The sequence below is a fragment of the Mustelus asterias genome, unplaced genomic scaffold (assembly GCF_964213995.1).
Source record: "Mustelus asterias unplaced genomic scaffold, sMusAst1.hap1.1 HAP1_SCAFFOLD_1958, whole genome shotgun sequence".
NCBI classification, from domain to species: Eukaryota; Metazoa; Chordata; class Chondrichthyes; order Carcharhiniformes; family Triakidae; genus Mustelus; species Mustelus asterias.
This window is the reverse complement of record NW_027591903.1, coordinates 29,759-52,718: the sequence shown is the minus strand read 5'-3', so window position 1 is coordinate 52,718 and position 22,960 is coordinate 29,759. Positions and strand designations below refer to the sequence as shown.

General features: G+C 53.0%; 1 protein-coding gene across 1 annotated transcript in view; it reads left to right on the top strand.

The window, feature by feature from the left end:
- LOC144489045 (pyruvate carboxylase, mitochondrial-like) overlaps nt 1-22,960 on the top strand; it is a 44,401-nt gene that overhangs the window by 5,672 nt on the left and 15,769 nt on the right. Inside the window, exon 2 of the mRNA XM_078206993.1 lies at nt 2,302-2,523. Within this exon, the coding sequence (XP_078063119.1) occupies nt 2,302-2,523 (222 nt within the window). The remainder of the gene's footprint in view (nt 1-2,301; nt 2,524-22,960) is intronic.

Sequence of the window (22,960 nt, the reverse complement as noted above, 5' to 3'; positions counted from 1 at the left end):
GTGACCCCCTAGTTCTGGACTCCCCCCACCACCGGGAACATTCTTTCTGAATCTACCCTGTCTAACCCTGTTAGAATTTTATAAGTTTCTATGAGATCCCCTCTCACTCTTCTAAACTCCAGTGAATATAATCCTAACCCACTTAGTCTCTCCTCATATGACAGACCTCCCATCCCAGGAATCAGCCTGGTAAACCTTCGCTGTACTCCCTCTATAGCAAGGACATCCTTCCTCAGATAAGGAGACCAAAACTGCACACAATACTCCAGGTGTGGCCTCACCAACACCCTGTACAATTGCAGCAAAACATCCCTATCCCTACACTCCAATCCTCTCGCTATGAAGGCCAACATACCATATGCCTTCTTTGCTGCCTCTTCTTGCGGGGTGACACGGTGGCACAGTGGGTTAGCACTGCTGTCTCACAGCGCCAGGGACCCGGGTTCGATCCCCGGCTTGGGTCCCTGTTTGTGTGGAGTCTGCACGTTCTCCCCGTGTCTGCGTGGGTTTCCTCCGGGTGCTCCGGTTTCCTCCCACAGTCCAAAGATGTGCAGGTTCGATGGATTGGCCATGCTAAATTGCCTCTTAGTGTCAGGAGGACTAGCTGGGATAAACACATTGGGTTACGGGGAAAAGGTTTGGGTGGGATTGTGATCGGTGCAGACTCGATGGGCCGAATGGCCTCCTTCTGCACTGTAGGGATTCTATGATTCTTACTCTTCTGCAACCTCTCCATTCTCCCCGCGATCTCAGTGTCCCTGACCAGGCGCCAGAGTGTGGCGACTGGGGAATTTTCACAGTAACTTATGTAAGCCTACTTGTGACACTACTAAATAAACTTTACCCTGGTAAACCTCTCTTGCACCCTCTCCAAAGCCTCCACATCCTTCCTGTTAATGTGGCGACCAGAATTGAACGCAGTATTTTATAAGTGCGGCGAAACCCGCTTTATAAAGCTGCAACATGACATCCTAACTCTTGTCCTCAATGCTCTGAGCAATAAAGGCAATAAAGTACACGTTCTTCACCCCACCCTATCACCGGGGTGACACGGTGCACCTCGGGGTGAGTGAGGCCTGGGAAAATCCCACTCCACAATACTCTGAAAGAGGCCACACAAGTCGATAGTTTTTTTTAAAGTTTATTTATGAGTGTCGCAAGTCAGCTTACATTAACACTGCAATGAAGTTACTGTGAAAATCCCCCTAGTCGCCACACTCCGGCGCCTGTTCGGGTAACACTGAGGGAGAATTTAGCATCTAACCAGCACGTCTTTCAGACTGTGGGAGGAAGCCGGAGCACCCGGAGGAAACCCACGCAGACACGGGGAGAACGTGCAGACTCCACACAGACAGTGACCCAAGCCGGATGGCCTCCTTCCACTATATTTAAAAGTCATTTAATGTAAAGCCAGCCCCGCCCAGAAAAACTGGCCACGCCTCTTAACACTGAGCACAACCGTTTGCGGCCTACCTGGCAGGCTTTTCAACTTAGCCAGCCATTTTAGGCAGGAGGACACGATTTTTTAAAAAATTACATGTCAAAATATATTTAACTGATTAAGAAACTGACCAACCGGCATGAAGTAAACTAAAGTAGGTTCAATGTAATTTTAATTGCGGACACTCACAGGTGGTGGACTATACAATCCTTTTCAAGTTGCTTCACTGCTGTGAGGCCCCGGTGCTGGCGCTGTTAACAAAGCCTCACAAGAATTAGGAGTAGGAGTCGGCCATTCAGCCCCTTGAGCCTGTTCCGCCTCTCATGGTGTTTTAAGCTGGTGTGAGACAGTACTCTTGTACGCAATGCAAACTCCACACAGATAGAAGTTCTTAAAATTATGAGTGTGAATTATAAGGAGAAGAGTTGGAAGCTTTTTCCCAGGACAGAAATGATAATTACAAGGGGGCACAAGTTCAAGGTGAGGGGGGAAAGTTTCAGTGGAGATGTGCGGGGGAAGTATTTTTACACAGAGGGTGGTGGGGGCCCGGAATGCGCTGCCAAGTGAGGTGGTTGAGGCAGACACGTTAGTAACATTTAAGGCTTATCTGGATAGGCACATGAACAGACGGGGAATAGAGGGATACAGGCGGTTGGCCTGGATAGGACAACGTGATCGGCGCAGGCTTGGTGGGCCGAAGGGCCTGTTCCTGTGCTGTTCTTTGACAGTGACCCGAGGCCGGAATTGAACCTGGGTCCCTGGTGCGGTGAGGCAGCAGCGCTAACCACCGTGCCGCCCTAACTCTTGACAAAATGTCCCTGTTTCTAATTCTCCTTCCTTCTCCCTTTTCCTCCCCGCAGGCGATCCCCCGGCAGGTCTCCGCGAGATCCTCCTGCGGGAAGGGCCTGAAGGTTTCGCCAAGGCGGTGCGGAATCACAAGGGCCTCCTCTTGATGGACACCACCTTCCGGGACGCCCACCAGTCACTGCTCGCCACCCGGGTCCGCACGCACGACCTGAAGAACATCTCACCCTTCGTGGCTCACAACTTCAGCCAGCTGTTCAGCCTCGAGAACTGGGGAGGTAAGGCGCGCCCAGCGACCGTGGTAAGGTAGACCGAAAACGTGGGAGGCCTGTGACCAGCGGTGTGCCTCAGGGATCAGTGCTGGGTCCACTATCATTTGTCATTTATATTAATGATTGGGATGAGAATATAGGGGGCATGGTTAGTAAGCTTACAGATGACACCAAGATTGGTGGCATAGTGGACAGTGAGGAAGGTTATCTAGGATTGCAACAGGATCTTGATCAATTGGGCCAGTGGGCTGAAGAATGGCAGATGGGGTTTAATTTAGATAAATGCGAGGTGATGCATTTTGGTAGATTGAACCAGGGCAGGACTTACTCAGTTAATGGTAGGGCGTTGGGGAGAGTTACAGAACAAAGAGATCTAAGGGTACATGTTCATAGCTCCTTGAAAGTGGAGTCACAGGTGGACAGAGTGGTGAAGAAGGCATTCGGCATGCTTGGTTTCATCGGTCAGAACATTGAATACAGGAGTTGGGGCGTCTTGTTGAAGTTGTACAAGACATTGGTAAGGCCACACTTGGAATACTGTGTACAGTTCTGGTCACCCTATTATAGAAAGGATATTATTAAACCAGAAAGAGTGCAGAAAAGATTTACTAGGATGCTACCGGGACTTGATGGATTGAGTTATAAGGAGAGGCTGAATAGACTGGGACTTTTTTCTCTGGAGCGTAGGAGGCTGAGGAGTGATCTTATAGAGGTCTATAAAATAATGAGGGGCACAGACAAGGTAGATAGTCAATATCTTTTCCCAAAGGTAGGGGAGTCTAAAACTAGAGGGCATAGGTTTAAGGTGAGAGGGGAGAGATACAAAAGGGTCCAGAGGGGCAATTTTTTCACACAGAGGGTGGTGAGTGTCTGGAACGAGCTGCCAGAGGCAGTAGTAGAGGCGGGTACAATTTTGTCTTTTAAAAACCATTTAGACAGTTACATGGGTAAGATGGGTATAGAGGGATATGGGCCAAACATGGGCAATTGGGATTAGCTTAGTGGTTAAAAAAAAGGGCGGCATGGACAAGTTGGGCCGAAGGGCCTGTTTCCATGCTGTAAACCTCTATGACACTATAACCCCAGTCCCTATGGGAACCAAGAATTAGCACCAGGTTCTAGGGGAATCAGAGGTCCTCGACCAAGGGTCTGGATTGAATGTGTTTGAGGACTCTGGGTCTGTACTCGATGGAGTTTAGAAGGATGAGGGGGGATCTCATTGAAACTTACAGAATACTGAAAGACCCTGGATAGAGTGGATGTGGGGAAGATGTTTCCACTGTCCCCGCGGGGAACAGTGGGATTGTCCCAGTGGGAGTGGGAGTGCGGGGACAGTGGGATTGTCCGTATCGAGGGAGTGGGGGTGCGGGAACAGTGGGATTGTCCATACGGAGGAAGTGGGACTGCGGGAACAGTGGGGGGCACGGTGGCACAGTGGTTAGCACTGCTGTTTCACAGCTCCAGGGACCTGGGTTCGATTCCCGGCTCGGGTCACTGTCTGTGTGGAGTTTGCACGTTCTCCCCGTGTCTGCGTGGGTTTCCTCCGGGTGCCCCGGTTTCCTCCCACAGTCCAAAGATGTGCAGCTTAGGTGGATTGGCCATGCTAAATTGTCCCTAGTGTCTAAACATCTTCCCCACATCCACTCTATCCAGGGCCTTTCAGTATTCTGTAAGTTTCAATGAGATCCCCCCTCATCCTTCTAAACTCCATCGAGTACAGACCCAGATTGTCCATACGGAGAGAGTGGGAGTGCAAGGACAGTGGGATTGTCCGTACGGAGAGAGTGGGAGTGCGGGGACAGTGGGATTGTCCGTACGGAGGGAGTGGGAGTGCGGGGACAGTGGGATTGTCCGTACGGAGAGAGTGGGAGTGCGGGGACAGTGGGAATGTCCGTACGGAGAGAGTGGGAGTGCGGGGACAGTGGGATTGTCCGTACGGAGAGAGTGGGAGTGCGGGGACAGTGGGATTGTCCGTACGGAGAGAGTGGGAGTGCGGGGACAGTGGGATTGTCCGTACGGAGAGAGTGGGAGTGCGGGGACAGTGGGATTGTCCGTACGGAGAGAGTGGGAATGCGGGGACAGTGGGATTGTCTGTATCGAGGGAGTGGGGGTGCGGGAATAGTGGGATTTTCCGTATGAGGGGATGGGAGTGCTGGAACAGTACAGAGGGAGTGTGGATGTGGGGAACAGCGGGATTGTCCGTACGGAGGGAGTGGGAATGCGGGGACAGTGGGAATGTCCTTACGGAGAGAGTGGGAGTGCGGGGACAGTGGGATTGTCCGTACGGAGGGAGTGGGAGTGCGGGGACAGTGGGATTGTCCGTACGGAGAGAGTGGGAGTGCGGGGACAGTGGGAATGTCCGTACGGAGAGAGTGGGAGTGCGGGGACAGTGGGATTGTCCGTACGGAGAGAGTGGGAGTGCGGGGACAGTGGGATTGTCCGTACGGAGAGAGTGGGAGTGCGGGGACAGTGGGATTGTCCGTACGGAGAGAGTGGGAGTGCGGGGACAGTGGGATTGTCCGTATGGAGAGAGTGGGAATGCGGGGACAGTGGGATTGTCTGTATCGAGGGAGTGGGGGTGCGGGAATAGTGGGATTTTCCGTATGAGGGGATGGGAGTGCTGGAACAGTACAGAGGGAGTGTGGATGTGGGGAACAGCGGGATTGTCCGTACGGAGGGAGTGGGAATGCGGGGACAGTGGGAATGTCCGTACGGAGAGAGTGGGAGTGCGGGGACAGTGGGATTGTCCGTACGGAGAGAGTGGGAGTGCGGGGACAGTGGGATTGTTCGTACGGAGAGAGTGGGAGTGCGGGAACAGTGGGATTGTCCGTACGGAGAGAGTGGGAGTGTGGGGACAGTGGGATTGTCCGTACGGAGGGAGTGGGAATGCGGGGACAGTGGGACTGTCCTTACGGAGGGAGTGGGGGTGCGGGGACAGTGGGATTGTCCTTACGGAGGGAGTGGGAGTGCGGGGACAGTGGGATTGTCCTTACGGAGGGAGTGGGAGTGCGGGGACAGTGGGATTGTCCTTACGGAGGGAGTGGGAATGCGGGGACAGTGGGATTGTCCTTACGGAGGGAGTGGGAGTGCGGGGACAGTGGGATTGTCCTTACGGAGGAAGTGGGAGTGCGAGGACAGTTGGATTGTCCTTACGGAGGGAGTGGGAGTGCGAGGACAGTGGGATTGTCCGTACGGAGAGAGTGGGAGTGTGGGGAACAGTGGGATTGTCCGTACGGAGAGAGTGGGAGTGCGGGGACAGTGGGATTGTCTGTATCGAGGGAGTGGGGGTGCAGGAATAGTGGGATTTTCCGTATGAGGGGATGGGAGTGCTGGAACAGTACAGAGGGAGTGTGGATGTGGGGAACAGCGGGATTGTCCGTACGGAGAGAGTGGGAATGCGGGGACAGTGGGAATGTCCGTACGGAGAGAGTGGGAGTGCGGGGACAGTGGGATTGTCCGTACGGAGAGAGTGGGAGTGCGGGGACAGTGGGATTGTTCGTACGGAGAGAGTGGGAGTGCGGGGACAGTGGGATTGTCCTTACGGAGAGAGTGGGAGTGCGGGGACAGTGGGATTGTTCGTACGGAGGGAGTGGGAGTGCGGGGACAGTGGGATTGTCCGTACGGAGAGAGTGGGAGTGTGGGGACAGTGGGATTGTTCGTACGAGAGAGTGGGAGTGCGGGGACAGTGGGATTGTCCGTACGGAGAGAGTGGGAGTGTGGGGACAGTGGGATTGTTCGTACGGAGAGAGTGGGAGTGCGGGGACAGTGGGATTGTCCGTACGGAGAGAGTGGGAGTGTGGGGACAGTGGGATTGTCCGTACGGAGAGAGTGGGAATGCGGGGACAGTGGGATTGTCTGTATCGAGGGAGTGGGGGTGCGGGAATAGTGGGATTTTCCGTATGAGGGGATGGGAGTGCTGGAACAGTACAGAGGGAGTGTGGATGTGGGGAACAGCGGGATTGTCCGTACGGAGAGAGTGGGAATGCGGGGACAGTGGGATTGTCTGTATCGAGGGAGTGGGGGTGCGGGAACAGTGGGATTTTCCGTATGAGGGGATGGGAGTGCGGGAACAGTACAGAGGGAGTGTGGATGTGGGGAACAGCGGGATTGTCCGTACGGAGAGAGTGGGAATGCGGGGACAGTGGGATTGTCCGTACGGAGAGAGTGGGAGTGCGGGGACAGTGGGATTGTCCGTACGGAGAGAGTGGGAGTGCGGGGACAGTGGGATTGTCCGTACGGAGAGAGTGGGAGTGCGGGGACAGCGGGATTGTCCGTACGGAGGGAGTGGGAGTGCGGGGACAGTGGGATTGTCCTTACGGAGGGAGTGGGAATGCGGGGACAGTGGGATTGTCCGTACGGAGAGAGTGGGAGTGCGGGAACATGGGATTGTCCGTACGGAGAGAGTGGGAGTGCGGGGACAGTGGGATTGTCCTTACGGAGGGAGTGGGAATGCGGGGACAGTGGGATTGTTCTTACGGAGGGAGTGGGAGTGCGGGGACAGTGGGATTGTCCTTACGGAGGGAGTGGGAGTGCGAGGACAGTGGGATTGTCCTTACGGAGAGAGTGGGAATGCGGGTACAGTGGGATTGTCCTTACGGAGGGAGTGGGAATGCGGGGACAGTGGGATTGTCCTTACGGAGGGAGTGGGAGTGCGGGGACAGTGGGATTGTCCTTACGGAGTGCGAGTGCGGGGACAGTGGGATTGTCCGTACGGAGGGAGTGGGAGTGCGGGGACAGTGGGATTGTCCTTACGGAGGGAGTGGGAATGCGGGGACAGTGGGATTGTCCTTACGGAGGGAGTGGGAGTGTGGGGAACAGCGGGATTGTCCGTACGGAGAGAGTGGGAGTGCGGGGACAGTGGGATTGTCCTTACGGAGAGAGTGGGAGTGTGGGGACAGTGGGATTGTCTGTACGGAGAGAGTGGGAGTGCGGGGACAGTGGGATTGTCCGTACGGAGAGAGTGGGAGTGTGGGGACAGTGGGATTGTCTGTACGGAGAGAGTGGGAGTGCGGGGACAGTGGGATTGTTCGTACGGAGAGAGTGGGAGTGTGGGGACAGTGGGATTGTCCGTACGGAGAGAGTGGGAGTGCGAGGTCAGTGGGATTGTCCGTACGGAGAGAGTGGGAGTGCGGGGACAGTGGGATTGTCCGTACGGAGAGAGTGGGAGTGCGGGGACAGTGGGATTGTCCGTACGGAGAGACTGGGAGTGTGGGGAACAGCGGGATTGTCCGTACGGAGGGAGTGGGAGTGCGGGGACAGTGGGATTGTCCTTACGGAGGGAGTGGGAGTGCGGGGACAGTGGGAATGTCCGTACGGAGAGAGTGGGAGTGCGGGAACAGCGGGATTGTTCGTACGGAGAGAGTGGGAGTGCGGGGACAGTGGGATTGTCCGTACGGAGAGAGTGGGAGTGTGGGGACAGTGGGATTGTCCGTACGGAGAGAGTGGGAGTGTGGGGAACAGCGGGATTGTCCGTACGGAGGGAGTGGGAGTGCGGGGACAGTGGGATTGTCTGTATCGAGGGAGTGGGAGTGCGGGGACAGTGGGATTTTCCGTATGAGGGGATGGGAGTGCTGGAACAGTACAGAGGGAGTGTGGATGTGGGGAACAGCGGGATTGTCCGTACGGAGAGAGTGGGAATGCGGGGCAGTGGGATTGTCCTTATGGAGGGAGTGGGAGTGTGGGAACAGTGGGATTCTCCGTACGGAGGGAGTGGGAGTGCGGGAACAGTGGGAATGTCCGCGGGGAGGGAGTGGGAGTGCAGGAAAAGTGGGATTGTCCCGGCGGAGAGAGTGGGAGTGCGGGAACAGAGGGATTGTCCGTAAGGAGGGAGTGGGAGTGCGGGAATAGTGGGATTTTCCATATGGAGGGAGTGCGAGTGCGGGAACATGGGATTGTCCGTACGGAGGGAGTGGGAGTTGCGGCGACAGTGGGATTGTTCGTACGGGAAGAGTGGGAGTGCGGATAGAGCGGGATTGTCCGTACGGAGGGAGTGGGAGTGCGGATAGAGCGGGATTGTCCGTACGGAGAGAGTGGGAGTGCGAGGATAGCGGGATTGTCCTTATGGGGGAGTGGGAGTGCGGGAACAGAGGGATTGTGCATACGGAGAGAGTTGAAATGCGGGAAGAGTGGGATTGTCCGTACGGAGAGAGTGGGAGTCGGTTAGACAGTGGGATTGTCCGTACGGAGAGAGTGGGAGAGCCGGGACAGACGGATTGTCTCTTTCAGGGGGAGTGGAGTGTGGGGACAGAGGGATTGTCCATAGGGAGGCAGCGGGAGTGCGGGAACAGTGGGATTATCCGTACGGAGGGAATGGGAGTGCGGGACAGTGGGATTGTCCGTACGGAGGGAATGGGAGTGCGGGACAGTGGGATTGTCCGTATGGAGGGAATGGGAGTGTAGGAACTGTGGGATTATCCATACGGAGGGAGTGGGAGTGCGGGAACAGTGGGATTGTCCATAGGGAGGCAGCGGGAGTGCGGGAACAGTGGGATTATCCGTACGGAGGGAATGGGAGTGCGGGACAGTGGGATTATCCGTACGGAGGGAATGGGAGTGCGGGAACAGTGGGATTATCCGTACGGAGGGAATGGCAGTGCGGGAACAGTGGGATTGTCCGTACGGAGGGAGTGGGAGTGCGGGACAGTGGGATTATCCGTACGGAGGGAATGGGAGTGCGGGAACAGTGGGATTATCCGTACGGAGGGAATGGGAATGCGGGAACAGTCGGCGATCGGTTCCCAATAGCGGATGTGCTCTTTTGGAGAAACTTCACGTGAATGAGCGGGGAGAGAGCTGTGCACAAGCGGGTAGCGGGGACGTTGCTGAGATTTCCGCTGGTGTTATGGAGACGGGAGGTGTGCTGTTAAATTATTAATTCTGCCTTGAAGTTCCCGGGCTTTAATTTATGCAAATTACTCAACACAACGTCTAAAGGTTAGAGAATGTAAATACAGCTTTGATTATGATGTGTACGCCGTGTGATCATTCCACGATACAGTTGGTGTCGATCACACGAGGTTTGACAAAAGGATTGATCACTTAATGAGAAGAGCTTCAGTTCAGTTCAGTGATGGTGAATACAGCGTGTTTTCTGTAAATTGAGTCACATTAACTGAGTCTCATAAAACCCTGAGCCCAGGGCCATCATTCCTCATTCAAACATCATCAGACCCACCAACTCCGCCTCGCCACGTTCAGCCTGATTCCAGGTAGACCGAGATTGGTGGGTGGATTGGCCGTGCTAAATTGCCCCCTTACTGTCCAAAAATGGGCAATTTAGCATGGCCAATCCACCAAACCTACACATCTCTGGAATCTAAGGGGCAATTTAGCATGGCCAATCCCCCTAACCTGCACATCTTTGGACACTAAGGGGCAATTTAGCATGGCCAATCCACCTAATCTACACATCTTTGGACTGTGGGAGGAACCCGGAGGAAACCCACGCAGACACGAGGGGAGAACGTGCAGACTCCGCACAGACAGTGACCCGAGGCCGGGAATCGAACCTGGGTCCCTGGCGCTGTGAGGCAGCCGTGCTAACCCACCGTGCCACCGTGCCGCCCTTCAATGAATGGGGCAGAGCGGGATCAAAGGGCCGAATGGCCGACTCCTGCTTCTAGTTTCTGTGCCCACTCACTCAGCCTGTCCAAATCACGGTGAGGGGCTGCGGGGTTCAGTTCTGCCAACCGGGGTCTCGAACCCACGACCTTCGGACCCAGAGTGCCACTGACACAGCGCTAACATTGCACTGCCCGGTGTAACTGTCACCCGGGGTCTTGTGTACCCGGTGGAGTGACAGAACCATGTGGGTCACACTGGAAGCTTGCAGCTTACCACATAAATAATATATCTAAGCCTCTTCACGTGAAATAAGACAGATTACCTCCATGAAATCCCTTGCATTTACAGTTTTTCCGACAGAGATAATCCATTAATCCATCAAAATTCAATAAGGTTTCCCACTTTTTCTGCTTGTAATCCGTGGGGCGTTTGTTGAAATTGATACATTGGATTTGCAGGCGTTTGGACTGAGAGCTTTAGCTCCCTTTCTGTCCCCGATAGATTACACCCCACTTCTGTTTTGTGCCAAGTCAGTCTTGGACGGACAGCACCCCTACCTCTGAGCCAGAAGCTACGGATTCCAGTCCATGCGTCCAGAAGATATAGGAACAGGAGTCGGCCATCCAGCCTGCTCCTGTTCCATTGGATCATGGCTGATCCCGACATTCCCCACATCCCCCGTCCTGCCCTTGTCCCGGAACCCTTACTCCTCAAAAGCCTGTCTATCTCAGCGGCACAGCGGATTAGCACTGCTGCCTCACAGCGCCAGGGGTCCGGGTTCGATTTCAGACTTGGGTCACCGTCTGTGTGGAAGTTGTACGTTCTCCCCGTGTCTGCGTGGGTTTCCTCCGGGTGCACCAGTTTCCTCCCACAGTCCGAAAGATGTGCAGGTGAGGGGGATTGGCCATGCTAAATTGCCCCTAAGTATCCAATGATGTGTAGGTTCGGTGGATTGGCCATGCTAAATTGCCCCTTAGTGTCCAAAGATGTGTAGGTTAGGGGGATTGGCCATGCTAAATTGCCCCTTAGTGTCCAAAGATGTGCAGGTTCGGTGGATTGGCCATGCTAAATTGCCCCTAAGTATCCAATGATGTGTAGGTTAGGGGGATTGGCCATGCTAAATTGCCCCTTAGTGTCCAAAGATGTGCAGGTTAGGTGGATTGGCCATGCTAAATTGCCCCTTAGTGTCCAAAGATGTGTAGGTTAGGTGGATTGGCCATGCTGAATTGCCCCTAAGTATCCAATGATGTGTAGTTAGGGGGATTGGCCATGCTAAATTGCCCCTAAGTATCCAATGATGTTTAGGGGGATTGGATATACTAAATTGCCTCTTCGTGTCCGATGATGTGCAGGTTAGGTGGATTGGCCATGCTAAATTGCCCCTTCGTGTCCAGTGATGTGCAGGTTAGGTGGATTGGCCATGCGAAATCTGTGGAATTTGTTGCCACAGAGGAGGCCAGGTCATTGAGTGTATTGAAGAGAGATAGATAGGTTGTTTTTTTTATTCATTTGTGGGACTCGGGTGTCGCTGGCTGGCCAGCATTTATTGCCCATCCCTCGTTGCCCCTTGAGAAGGTGGTGGGGAGCTGCCATCTTGAATCGCTGCAGTCCATGTGCTGTGGGTTCACCCACAATGCCGTTAGGGAGGGAATTGCAGGATTTTGACCCAGCGACTGCAAAGGAACGGCCGATATATTTCCAAGTCAGGATGGTGAGTGGCTTGGAGTGGAACTTGCAGGTGATGGTGTTCCCATTTATCTGCTGGCCGGGCCCAATGTTTATTGCCCCTTCCCTAGTTGCCCCTTCAGAAGGTGGTGGGTGAGCCGCCATCTTGAAACCATTGCAGTCCCCGTGTGGTGTAGGTACACCCACAGTGCTGTTAGAGAGGGAGTTCCAGGATTGTGATTGGACATCAGTCTGTCCCCGTGTGTGGTGTAGGTACACCCACAGTGCTGTTAGGGAGGGAGTTCCAGGATTGCGATTGGACATCAGTCAGTACCCGTGTGGTGTAGGTACACCCACAGTGCTGTTAGGGAGGGAGTTCCAGGATTGTGATTGGACATCAGTCAGTACCCGTGTGGTGTAGGTACACCCACAGTGCTGTTAGGGAGGGAGTTCCGGGATTTTGACCCCAGCCACAGTGAAGGAACGGCCGATATATTTCCAAGTCGGGATGGTGAGTGGTTCGGAGGGGGAACTTGCAGGTGGGGGTGTTCCCCATGTGTCTGCTGCCCACCCCTTGTCCTTCTAGGTGGTAGAGGTGGTGGGTTTAGAAGGTGCTGTTGAAGGAGCCTTGGCGAGTCGCTGCGGTGCATCTTGTAGATGGTACACACTGCTGCCACTGTGCGTCGGTGGTGGAGGGGGTGAGTGTTTGTGGTTAGCGTGTCGATCGAGCGGGGCTGCTTTGTCCTGGATGGTGTTGAGCTTCTCGAGTGTTGTTGGGAGCCGCACTCATCCAGGCAAGTGGAGAGTATTCCATCACACTCCTGACTTGTGTCCTTGTAGATGGTGGACAGGCTTTGGGGGGAGTCAGGAGGTGAGTTACTCTCCGCAGGATTCCCAGCCTCCAATCTGCTCTTGTAGCCACTGTTTATGTGGCTGGGTCCAGTTGAGTTTCAAGTCAATGGTAACCCCCAGGATGTTGACAGTGGGGGGATTCAGTGACGGTTACACCATTGAATGTCAAGGGGCAGTGGTCAAAGTTTTTTTTTATTCATTCGTGGGACACGGGCGTCGCTGGCGGGCCAGCATTTATTGCCCATCCCTAGTTGCCCTTGGGAAAGTGGTGGTGAGCTGCCTTCTTGAACAACTTGAGTAGCTTCCTGGGCCATTTCAGAGGGCAGTTGAGAGTCAACCACATTGCTGTATCCAACCCCGTGCTGTATCTGTCCTGGGAGTGTTTGATGGGGACAGTGTAGAGGGAGCTTTACTCTGTATCTAACCCCATGCTGTACCTGTCCTGGGAGTGTTTGATGGGGACAGTGTGGAGGGAGCTTTACTCTGTATCTAACCCCGTGCTGTACCTGTCCTGGGAGTGTTTGATGGGGACAGTGTAGAGGGAGCTTTACTCTGTATCTAACCCCGTGCTGTACCTGTCCTGGGAGTGTTTGATGGCGGACAGTATAGAGGGAGCTTTACTCTGTATCCAACCCCGTGCTGTACCTGTCCTGGGAGTGTTTGATGGGGGACAGTGAAGAGGGAGCTTTACTCTGTATCTAACCCCGTGCTGTACCTGTCCTGGGAGTGTTTGATGGGGGACAGTGTAGAGGGAGCTTTACTCTGTATCTAACCCCGTGCTGTACCTGTACTGGGAGTGTTTGATGGGGGACAGTGTAGCGGGAGCTTTACTCTGTATCTAACCCCGTGCTGTACCTGTCCTGGGAGTGTTTGATGGGGACAGTGTAGAGGGAGCTTTACTCTGTATCTAACCCCGTGCTGTACCTGTCCTGGGAGTGTTTGATGGGGGACAGTGCAGAGGGAGCTTTATTCTGTATCTAACCCCATGCTGTACCTGTCCTGGGAGTGTTTGATGGGGGACAGTGAAGAGGGAGCTTTACTCTGTACCTAACCCCGTGCTGTACCTGTTCTGGGAGTGTTTGATGGGGGACAGTGTAGAGGGAGCTTTACTCTGTATCTAACCCCGTGCTGTACCTGTCCTGAGAGTGTTTGATGGCGCAGTGTGTCGCGGGAGCTTTACTCTGTATCTAATCCTGTGCTGTACCTGTTCTGGGAGTGTTTGATGGGGACAGTGTAGAGGGAGCTTTACTCTGTATCTAACCCTGTGCTGTACCTGTTCTGGGAGTGTTTGATGGGGACAGTGTAGAGGGAGCTTTACTCTGTACCTAACCCCACGCTGTATCTGTCCTGGGAGAGTTTGATGGGGGACAGTATAGAGGGAGCTTTACTCTGTATCCAACCCCGTGCTGTACCTGTCCTGGGAGTGTTTGATGGGGGACAGTATAGAGGGAGCTTTACTCTGTATCCAACCCCGTGCTGTACCTGTCCTGGGAGTGTTTGATGGGGACAGTGTAGAGGGAGCTTTACTCTGTATCCAACCCCGTGCTGTACCTGTCCTGGGAGTGTTTGATGGGGGACAGTGAAGAGGGAGCTTTACTCTGTATCTAACCCCGTGCTGTACCTGTCCTGGGAGTGTTTGATGGGGGACAGTGTAGAGGGAGCTTTACTCTGTATCTAACCCCTGCTGTACCTGTCCTGGGAGTGTTTGATGGGGGACAGTGTAGAGGGAGCTTTACTCTGTATCTCACCCCGTGCTGTACCTGTACTGGGAGTGTTTGATGGGGGACAGTGTAGCGGGAGCTTTACTCTGTATCTAACCCCGTGCTGTACCTGTCCTGGGAGTGTTTGATGGGGACAGTGTAGAGGGAGCTTTACTCTGTATCTAACCCCGTGCTGTACCTGTCCTGGGAGTGTTTGATGGGGGACAGTGCAGAGGGAGCTTTATTCTGTATCTAACCCCATGCTGTACCTGTCCTGGGAGTGTTTGATGGGGGACAGTGAAGAGGAAGCTTTACTCTGTACCTAACCCCGTGCTGTACCTGTTCTGGGAGTGTTTGATGGGGGACAGTGTAGAGGGAGCTTTACTCTGTATCTAACCCCGTGCTTTACCTGTCCTGAGAGTGTTTGATGGCGCAGTGTGTCGAGGGAGCTTTACTCTGTATCTAATCCTGTGCTGTACCTGTCCTGGGAGTGTTTGATGGGGACAGTGTAGAGGGAGCTTTACTCTGTATCTAACCCTGTGCTGTACCTGTTCTGGGAGTGTTTGATGGGGACAGTGTAGAGGGAGCTTTACTCTGTACCTAACCCCACGCTGTATCTGTCCTGGGAGAGTTTGATGGGGGGCAGTGGAGAGGGGAGCTTTACTCTGTATCTAACCCCGTGCTGTACCTGTCCTGGGAGTGTTCGATGGGGACAGTGTAGATAGAGCGAGCTTTACTCTGTATCTAACCCCGTGCTGTACCTGTCCTGCGAGTGATTGATGTGGGGGCAGTGTAGAGGGGAGCTTTACTCTGTATCTAACCCCGTGCTGTACCTGTCCTGAGAGTGTTTGATGGCGCACTGTGTCGAGGGAGCTTTACTCTGTATCTAATCCTGTGCTGTACCTGTTCTGGGAGTGTTTGATGGGGACAGTGTAGAGGGAGCATTGCTCTGTATCTAACCCTGTGCTGTACCTGTTCTGGGAGTGTTTGATGGGGACAGTGTAGAGGGAGCTTTACTCTGTACCTAACCCCACGCTGTACCTGTCCTGGGAATGTTCGATAGAGACAGTGTAGAGGGAATTATACTCTGTATCTAACCCCGTGCTGTACCTGTCCTGGGAGTGTTTGATGGGCATGATGTGGAGATGCCGGTGTTGGACTGGGATAAGCACAGTAAGAAGTCTCACAACACCAGGTTAAAGTCCAACAGGTTTATTTGGTAGCAAATACCATAAGCTTTCGGAGCAATGCTCCTTCGAAGGAGCATTGCTCCGAAAGCTTATGGTATTTGCTACCAAATAAACCTGTTGGACTTTAACCTGGTGTTGTGAGACTTCTTACAGTGTTTGATGGGGACAGTGTAGAGGGAGCTTTACTCTGTATCTAACCCCGTGCTGTACCGGTCCTGGGAGTGTTTGATGGGGACAGTGTAGAGCGAGCTTTTCTCTGTATCTAACCCCGTGTACCTGTCCTGGGAGTGTTCGATAGAGACAGTGTGGGACTTTATGGAGAGATATTAGAGATTAAATGATGCAGTAAATATGAATCTGTTAAACCACCTGTCAGACAGGAAGTCCAAACTGTAAGGAGGTAACTTCATTACTAATCTGGTATCAACAGTAACGGATCAAGCTCTTTTCATTACGAGTGAAGGGTAGGAGTTTGGTATCAGTTCTTCTTTACATTCATTCCTGGGACACGGGCGTCGCTGGCTGGGCCCAGCATTTATTGCCCATCCCTAGTTGCCCCTTGGAGGGCAGTTGAGAGTCAACCACATTGCTGTGGCTCTGGAGTCTCGTGGGCCAGACCGGGGTAAGGACGGCAGATTTCCTTCCCTAAAGGGAACCAGGTGGGTTTTTCCGACAATCGACAATGGTTTCCCGGTCATCAGTAGATTCTTAATTCCAGTGCCTCTTATTAGTGATGGTCATTGCCTGGCATTTGTGTGGCTCAAATATTACCTTTCTCGATTGGTGAGGGGGTCAAAGGTCACGGGGGGAAAGGCGGGAGAATGGGGTTGAGAAACGTAACAGCCATGGCGGAGCAGGCTCGATGGGCCGAATGGCCTCTTTCCGCTCCGATATCTTATGGTCTTGTGGGCTTCTGAGGTTGGAGACGACTGCTTTAGGGTCCGGTGGAGTCAGTACCGTACGCAGGGCACGCTGAAGAACAAAAAAACGTTATGTTCGGGCATTCAGAAGCAAGAAGCCCCCAATAACAAATGTATGTTTTAGATGGCATCTCGACTGTTTGATATCCGCACTGCAGTTTGAATAATTTATGCGAAGCTCTCAGGATTTCTTTCTCAAATGTTGCATCGGAATTTTTAGTTTCATCAGCTAGCGGTTTGCCAGTTTTTGCGTCACGGTTTAGTTTTCATTAACGGGATGTGGGTAACTGTGCAGGGTGTTGGTGAGGCCACACTTGCAGTTTTGGTGTCCTTATCTGAGGAAGGATGTCCTTGCTATAGAGGGAGCGCAGCGAAGGTTTACCAGGCTGATTCCTGGGATGGCAGGTCTGTCATATGAGGAGAGACTAAGTGGGTGAGGATTATATTCACTGGAGTTTAGAAGAGTGGGAGGGGATCTCATAGAAACTTATAAAATTCTAACAGGGTTAGACAGGGTAGATTCAGAAAGAATGTTCCCGATGGTGGGGGGAGTCCAGAACTAGGGGGTCATAGTTTGAGGATAAGGGGGGAAACCTTTTAGGACTGAGGTGAGGAGAAATTTCTTCACCCAGAGAGTGGTGGAATTTTGATTTGATTTATTATTGTCACATGTATCGGGATGCAGTGAAAAGTATTGTTTCTTGCGAACAAAGCATACCGTTCATAGAGAAGGAAAGGAGAGGGTGCAGAATGTAGTGTTACAGTCACAGCTAGGGTGTAGAGAAAGATCAGCTGGATATAAGGTAACTCCATTCAAAAGTCTGACAGCAGCAGGGAAGAAGCTGTTCTTGAGTCGGTCGGTCCGTGACCTCAGACTTTTGTATCCTTTTCCCAACGGAAGAAGGTGGAAGAGAGAATGTCCGGGGTGTGTGAGTGATTATGCCTTGATTATGCCGGCTGCTTTTCCCCCGAGGGCAGCGGGAAGTGTAGACGGAGTCAATGGATGGGAGGCTGGTTTGCGTGATGGATTGGGCTACATTCACCAGGCTTTGTAGTTTCTTGCGGTCTTGGGCAGAGCAGGAGCCAGACCAAGCTGTGATACATCCAGAAAGGATGCTTTCTATGGTGCATCTGTAAAAGTTGGTGAGAGTCGTAGCTGACATGCCAAATTTTCTTAGCCTCCTGAGAAAGTAGAGGCGTTGGTGGGGCTTTCTTAACTATAGTGTCGGCATGGGGGGGACCAGGACAGGTTGTTGATGATCTGGACACCTAAAAACTTGAAGCTGTCGACCATTTCTACTTCGTCCCCGTTGATGTAGACAGGGGCATGTTCTCCTTTACGCTTCCTGAAGTCGATGACAATCTCCTTCGTTTCGTTGACGTTGAGGGAGAGATTATTGTCGCTGCACCAGTTCACCAGATTCTCTGTCTCATTCCTGTACGACCTTCACTACCACAGAAAGTAGCTGAGGCCAAAACTAAATCACGAGGGGGGTTCGGACGGAGCAGAGAGGGAGAAACTGTTCCCACCGGTAGAAAGACGGAGAGCGAGAGGGACACAGGTTGAAAGTAATTTGCAAAAGGAGCAAACACGATGTCAGAAAAATCTTTCTCACCCAGCGACCGGTTGTGGGACGGGGAAGCGCTGCCTGGAAGTGAGGTGCAGACAGGTTCAACTGAGGCATTCCAGAGGGAATTGGATGATTATTTGAGTAGAAACTGTGTGCAGGAGGTACGGGGGGTGGAAAGTAAACTTTATTTATTAGTCACAGGTAGGCTTACATTCAAACTGCAATGAAGTTACTGTGAAATTCCCCGAGTCGCCACACTCCGGTGCCTGTTCAGGTACACTAAGGGGCAATTTAGCATGGCTAATCCACCTAACCTGCATATCTTTGGACACTAAGGGGCAATTTAGCATGGCTAATCCACCTAACCTGCACATCTTTGGACACTAAGGGGCAATTTAGCATGGCTAATCCACCTAACCTGCACATCTTTGGACACTAAGGGGCAATTTAGCACGGCTAATCCACCTAACCTGCACATCTTTGGACACTAAGGGGCAATTTAGCATGGCTAACCCACCTAACCTGCACATCTTTGGACACTAAGGGGCAATTTAGCATGGCTAATCCACCTAACCTGCACATCTTTGGACACTAAGGGGCAATTTAGCATGGCTAATCCACCTAACCTGCACATCTTTGGACACTAAGGGGCAATTTAGCACGGCTAATCCACCTAACCTGCACATCTTTGGACACTAAGGGGCAATTTAGCATGGCTAATCCACCTAACCTGCACATCTTTGGACACTAAGGGGCAATTTAGCATGGCTAATCCACCTAACCTGCACATCTTTGGACACTAATGGGCAATTTAGCATGGCTAATCCACCTAACCTGCACATCTTTGGACACTAAGGGGCAATTTAGCATGGCTAATCCACCTAACCTGCACATCTTTGGACACTAAGGGGCAATTTAGCACGGCTAATCCACCTAACCTGCACATCTTTGGACACTAATGGGGCAATTTAGCATGGCTAATCCACCTAACCTGCACATCTTTGGACACTAAGGGGCAATTTAGCATGGCCAATCCACCTAACCTGCACATCTTTGGACACTAAGGGGCAACTTAGCATGGCCAATCCACCTAACCTGCACATCTTTGGACACTAAGGGGCAATTTAGCATGGCCAATCCACCTAACCTGCACATCTTTGGACACTAAGGGGCAACTTAGCATGGCCAATCCACCTAACCCGCACATCTTTGGACACTAAGGGGCAATTTAGCATGGCCAATCCACCTAACCTGCACATCTTTGGACACTAAGGGGCAACTTAGCATGGCCAATCCACCTAACCTGCACATCTTTGGACACTAAGGGACAATTTAGCATGGCCAATCCACCTAACCTGCACATCTTTGGACACTAAGGGGCAACTTAGCATGGCCAATCCACCTAACCTGCACATCTTTGGACACTAAGGGGCAATTTAGCATGGCCAATCCACCTAACCCGCACATCTTTGGACACTAAGGGGCAATTTAGCATGGCCAATCCACCTAACCTGCACATCTTTGGACACTAAGGGGCAATTTAGCATGGCCAATCCACCTAACCTGCACATCTTTGGACACTAAGGGGCAATTTAGCATGGCCAGTCCACCTAACCTGCACATCTTTGGACTGTGGGAGGAAACCGGAGCACCCGGAGGAAACCCTCGCAGATACGGGGAGAACGTGCAGACTCTGCACAGACAGTGACCCAAGCCCGGAATTGAACCCGGGTCCCTGGCGCTGTGAGGCAGCAGCGCTAACCCACTGTGCCATCGGGCTGAAAGGCAGGGGAGTAGCGCTTCAGTCATGATGCTCGTTTGGAGAGCCAGCACAGACACAATGGGCCAAATGGCCTCCTTCTGCGGGCCGACCAACCCCGTGATGCTGTACGAATATTTGATCAGCTTTAGCAAGCACAGTAAGAACTCTGATAGTTTCCTCAACCCGTGTCCCGATATTTAATTCCATGTCAGGCAACATTTTGCTGAAGGCTGCTGTTTCTGCTTTCATGAATAACAAATCCACGTCTTCCTGTCTCGTTACGACTAGCTTTCATTGAACATAAACCAGTTTGCGCAGTGCTGACAGGAAACAGACCTTGTTACCATGGCAACAAGGCTGTGCGACAGATTCATATATTCCAAACTTTGGGATTGGTCAGCTTGCTCCTTTAGTATCCCAAAAATGTGTAGGTTAGGTGGATTGGCCATGCTAAATTGCCCCTTAGTGTCCAAAGATGTGTAGGTTAGGGGGATTGGCCATGCTAAATTGCCCTTTAGTGCCCAAAGATGTGTAGGTTAGGGGGATTGGCCATGCTAAATTGCCCCTTAGTGTCCAAAGATGTGTAGGTTAGGGGGATTGGCCATGCTAAATTGCCCCTTAGTATCCAAAGATGTGCAGGTTAGGTAGATTGGCCATGCTAAATTGCCCCTTAGTGTCCAAAGATGTGTAGGTTAGGGGGATTGGCCATGCTAAATTGCCCCTTAGTATCCAAAGATGTGCAGGTTAGGTAGATTGGCCATGCTAAATTGCCCCTTAGTGTTCAAAGATGTGTAGGTTAGGTAGATTGGCCATGCTAAATTGCCCCTTAGTGTCCAAAGATGTGCTGGTTAGGTGGATTGGCCATGTTAAATTGCCCCCTAGTGCCCAAAGATGTGTAGGTTAGGTGGATTGGCCATGCTAAATTGCCCCTTAGTGTTCAAAGATGTGTAGGTTAGAGTGATTAGTAGGGTAAACATGTGGGATTACGGGGAGAGGGCCTGGGTGGGATTGTGGTCGGTGCAGGCTCGATGGGCTGAATGGCCTCCTTCTGCAGTGTAGGGATTCTATGATCATCCCAAAGAGTGGATTGGATGAACGAAATGTATTGCTGCGTGCGTGTTTGTGCATATCTGAATGTACCTGTGTGTGGAGGATGTTGCTCAGAATTGCCTTTGACCATTGTGAGAGAGTGTTCGCCTGCTCATAACGGGAACAAAAGCAGAATAGTGTCAAAAAAACATGCTGTCAAATCATTTACAGATTAAAAGCAGCCATATCTTGCATGAACTCTCCAGACAAAACGGGAAATCAATTTTACAACATGCCATTCCCCTCAGCATGAATTCACACGTCGCTCCCGATCGCAAAACATACACAGAATCATAGAATCCCCACAGTGCAGCAGAGGCCATTCGGCCCGTCAGGTCGACACCCGCTCTCCAATAAAGTATTGTAGCCAGGCCCCCCCCGCTTCCCAATTCCCGCAAACTGGAGACACGTACCGACCGACTCAAGAACAGCTTCTTCCCTGCTGCTGTCAGACTTTTGAATGGACCTACCTCGCGTTAAGTTACTCTTTCTCTACACCCTAGCTGTGACTGTAACACTACATTCTGCACCCTCTGCTTTCCTTCTCCCTTATGTACTCTATGAACGGTATGCTTTGCCTGTATAGTGTACACAAAACAATACTTTTCACTGTTTCCCAATACGTGTGACAATAATAAATCAAATCAAATCAAATTAAACCCGTTGATGGTGGGTCAGTGCTGAGGGAGGGCCGCACTGTCGGAGGGTCAGTACTGAGGGAGTGCTGCACTGCCGGAGGGTCAGTACTGAGGGAGTGCCGCACTATCAGAGGGTCAGTACGGAGGGAGTGCTGCACTGTCGGAGGGTCAGTACTGAGGGAGTGCCGCACTGTCAGAGGGTCAGTGCTGAGGGAGTGCCGCACTGTCGGAGAGTCAATGCTGAGGGAGTGCCGCACTGTCAGAGGGTCAGTACTGAGGGAGTGCCGCACTGTGGGAGGGTCAGTGCTGAGGGAGTGCCGCACTGTCAGAGGGTCAGTACTGAGGGAGTGCTGCACTGTGGGAGGGTCAGTACTGAGGGAGTGCCGCACTGTCGGAGGGTCAGTACTGAGGGAGTGCCGCACTGTCGGAGTGTCAGTACTGAGGGAGTGCCGCACTGTGGGAGGGTCAGTACTGAGGGACTGCCGCACTGTCAGAGCGTCAGTACTGAGGGAGTGCCGCACTGTCGGAGGGTCAGTGCTGAGGGAGTGCCGCACTGTCAGAGGGTCAGTACTGAGGGAGTGCCGCACTGTCAGAGGGTCAGTGCTGAGGGAGTGCCGCACTGTCAGAGGGTCAGTACTGAGGGAGTGCCGCACTGTCGGAGGGTCAGTGCTGAGGGAGTGCCGCACTGTCGGAGGGTCAGTACTGAGGGAGTGCCGCACTGTCGGAGGGCCGGTGCTGAGGGAGTGCTGCACTGTTGGAGGGTCAGTGCTGAGGGAGTGCCGCACTGTCAGAGGGTCAGTACGGAGGGAGTGCTGCACTGTCGTAGGGTCAGTACTGAGGGAGTGCTGCACTGTCTGAGGGTCAGTACTGAGGGAGTGCCGCACTGTCAGAGGGTCAGTGCTGAGGGGGTGCCACACTGTCGGAGAGTCAATGCTGAGGGAGTGCCGCACTGTCGGAGGGTCAGTGCTGAGGGAGTGCCGCACTGTCAGAGGGTCAGTACTGAGGGAGTGCTGCACTGTGGGAGGGTCAGTACTGAGGGAGTGCCGCACTGTCGGAGGGTCAGTACTGAGGGAGTGCCGCACTGTCGGAGTGTCAGTACTGAGGGAGTGCCGCACTGTGGGAGGGTCAGTACTGAGGGACTGCCGCACTGTCAGAGCGTCAGTACTGAGGGAGTGCCGCACTGTCGGAGGGACAGTGCTGAGGGAGTGCCGCACTGTCAGAGGGTCAGTACTGAGGCACTGACGCACTGTCAGAGGGTCAGTGCTGAGGGAGTGCCGCACTGTCAGAGGGTCAGTACTGAGGGAGTGCCGCACTGTCGGAGGGTCAGTGCTGAGGCAGTGCCGCACTGTCGGAGGGTCAGTACTGAGGGAGTGCCGCACTGTCGGAGGGCCGGTGCTGAGGGAGTGCTGCACTGTTGGAGGGTCAGTGCTGAGGGAGTGCCGCACTGTCAGAGGGTCAGTGCTGAGGGAGTGCCACACTGTCGGAGAGTCAAT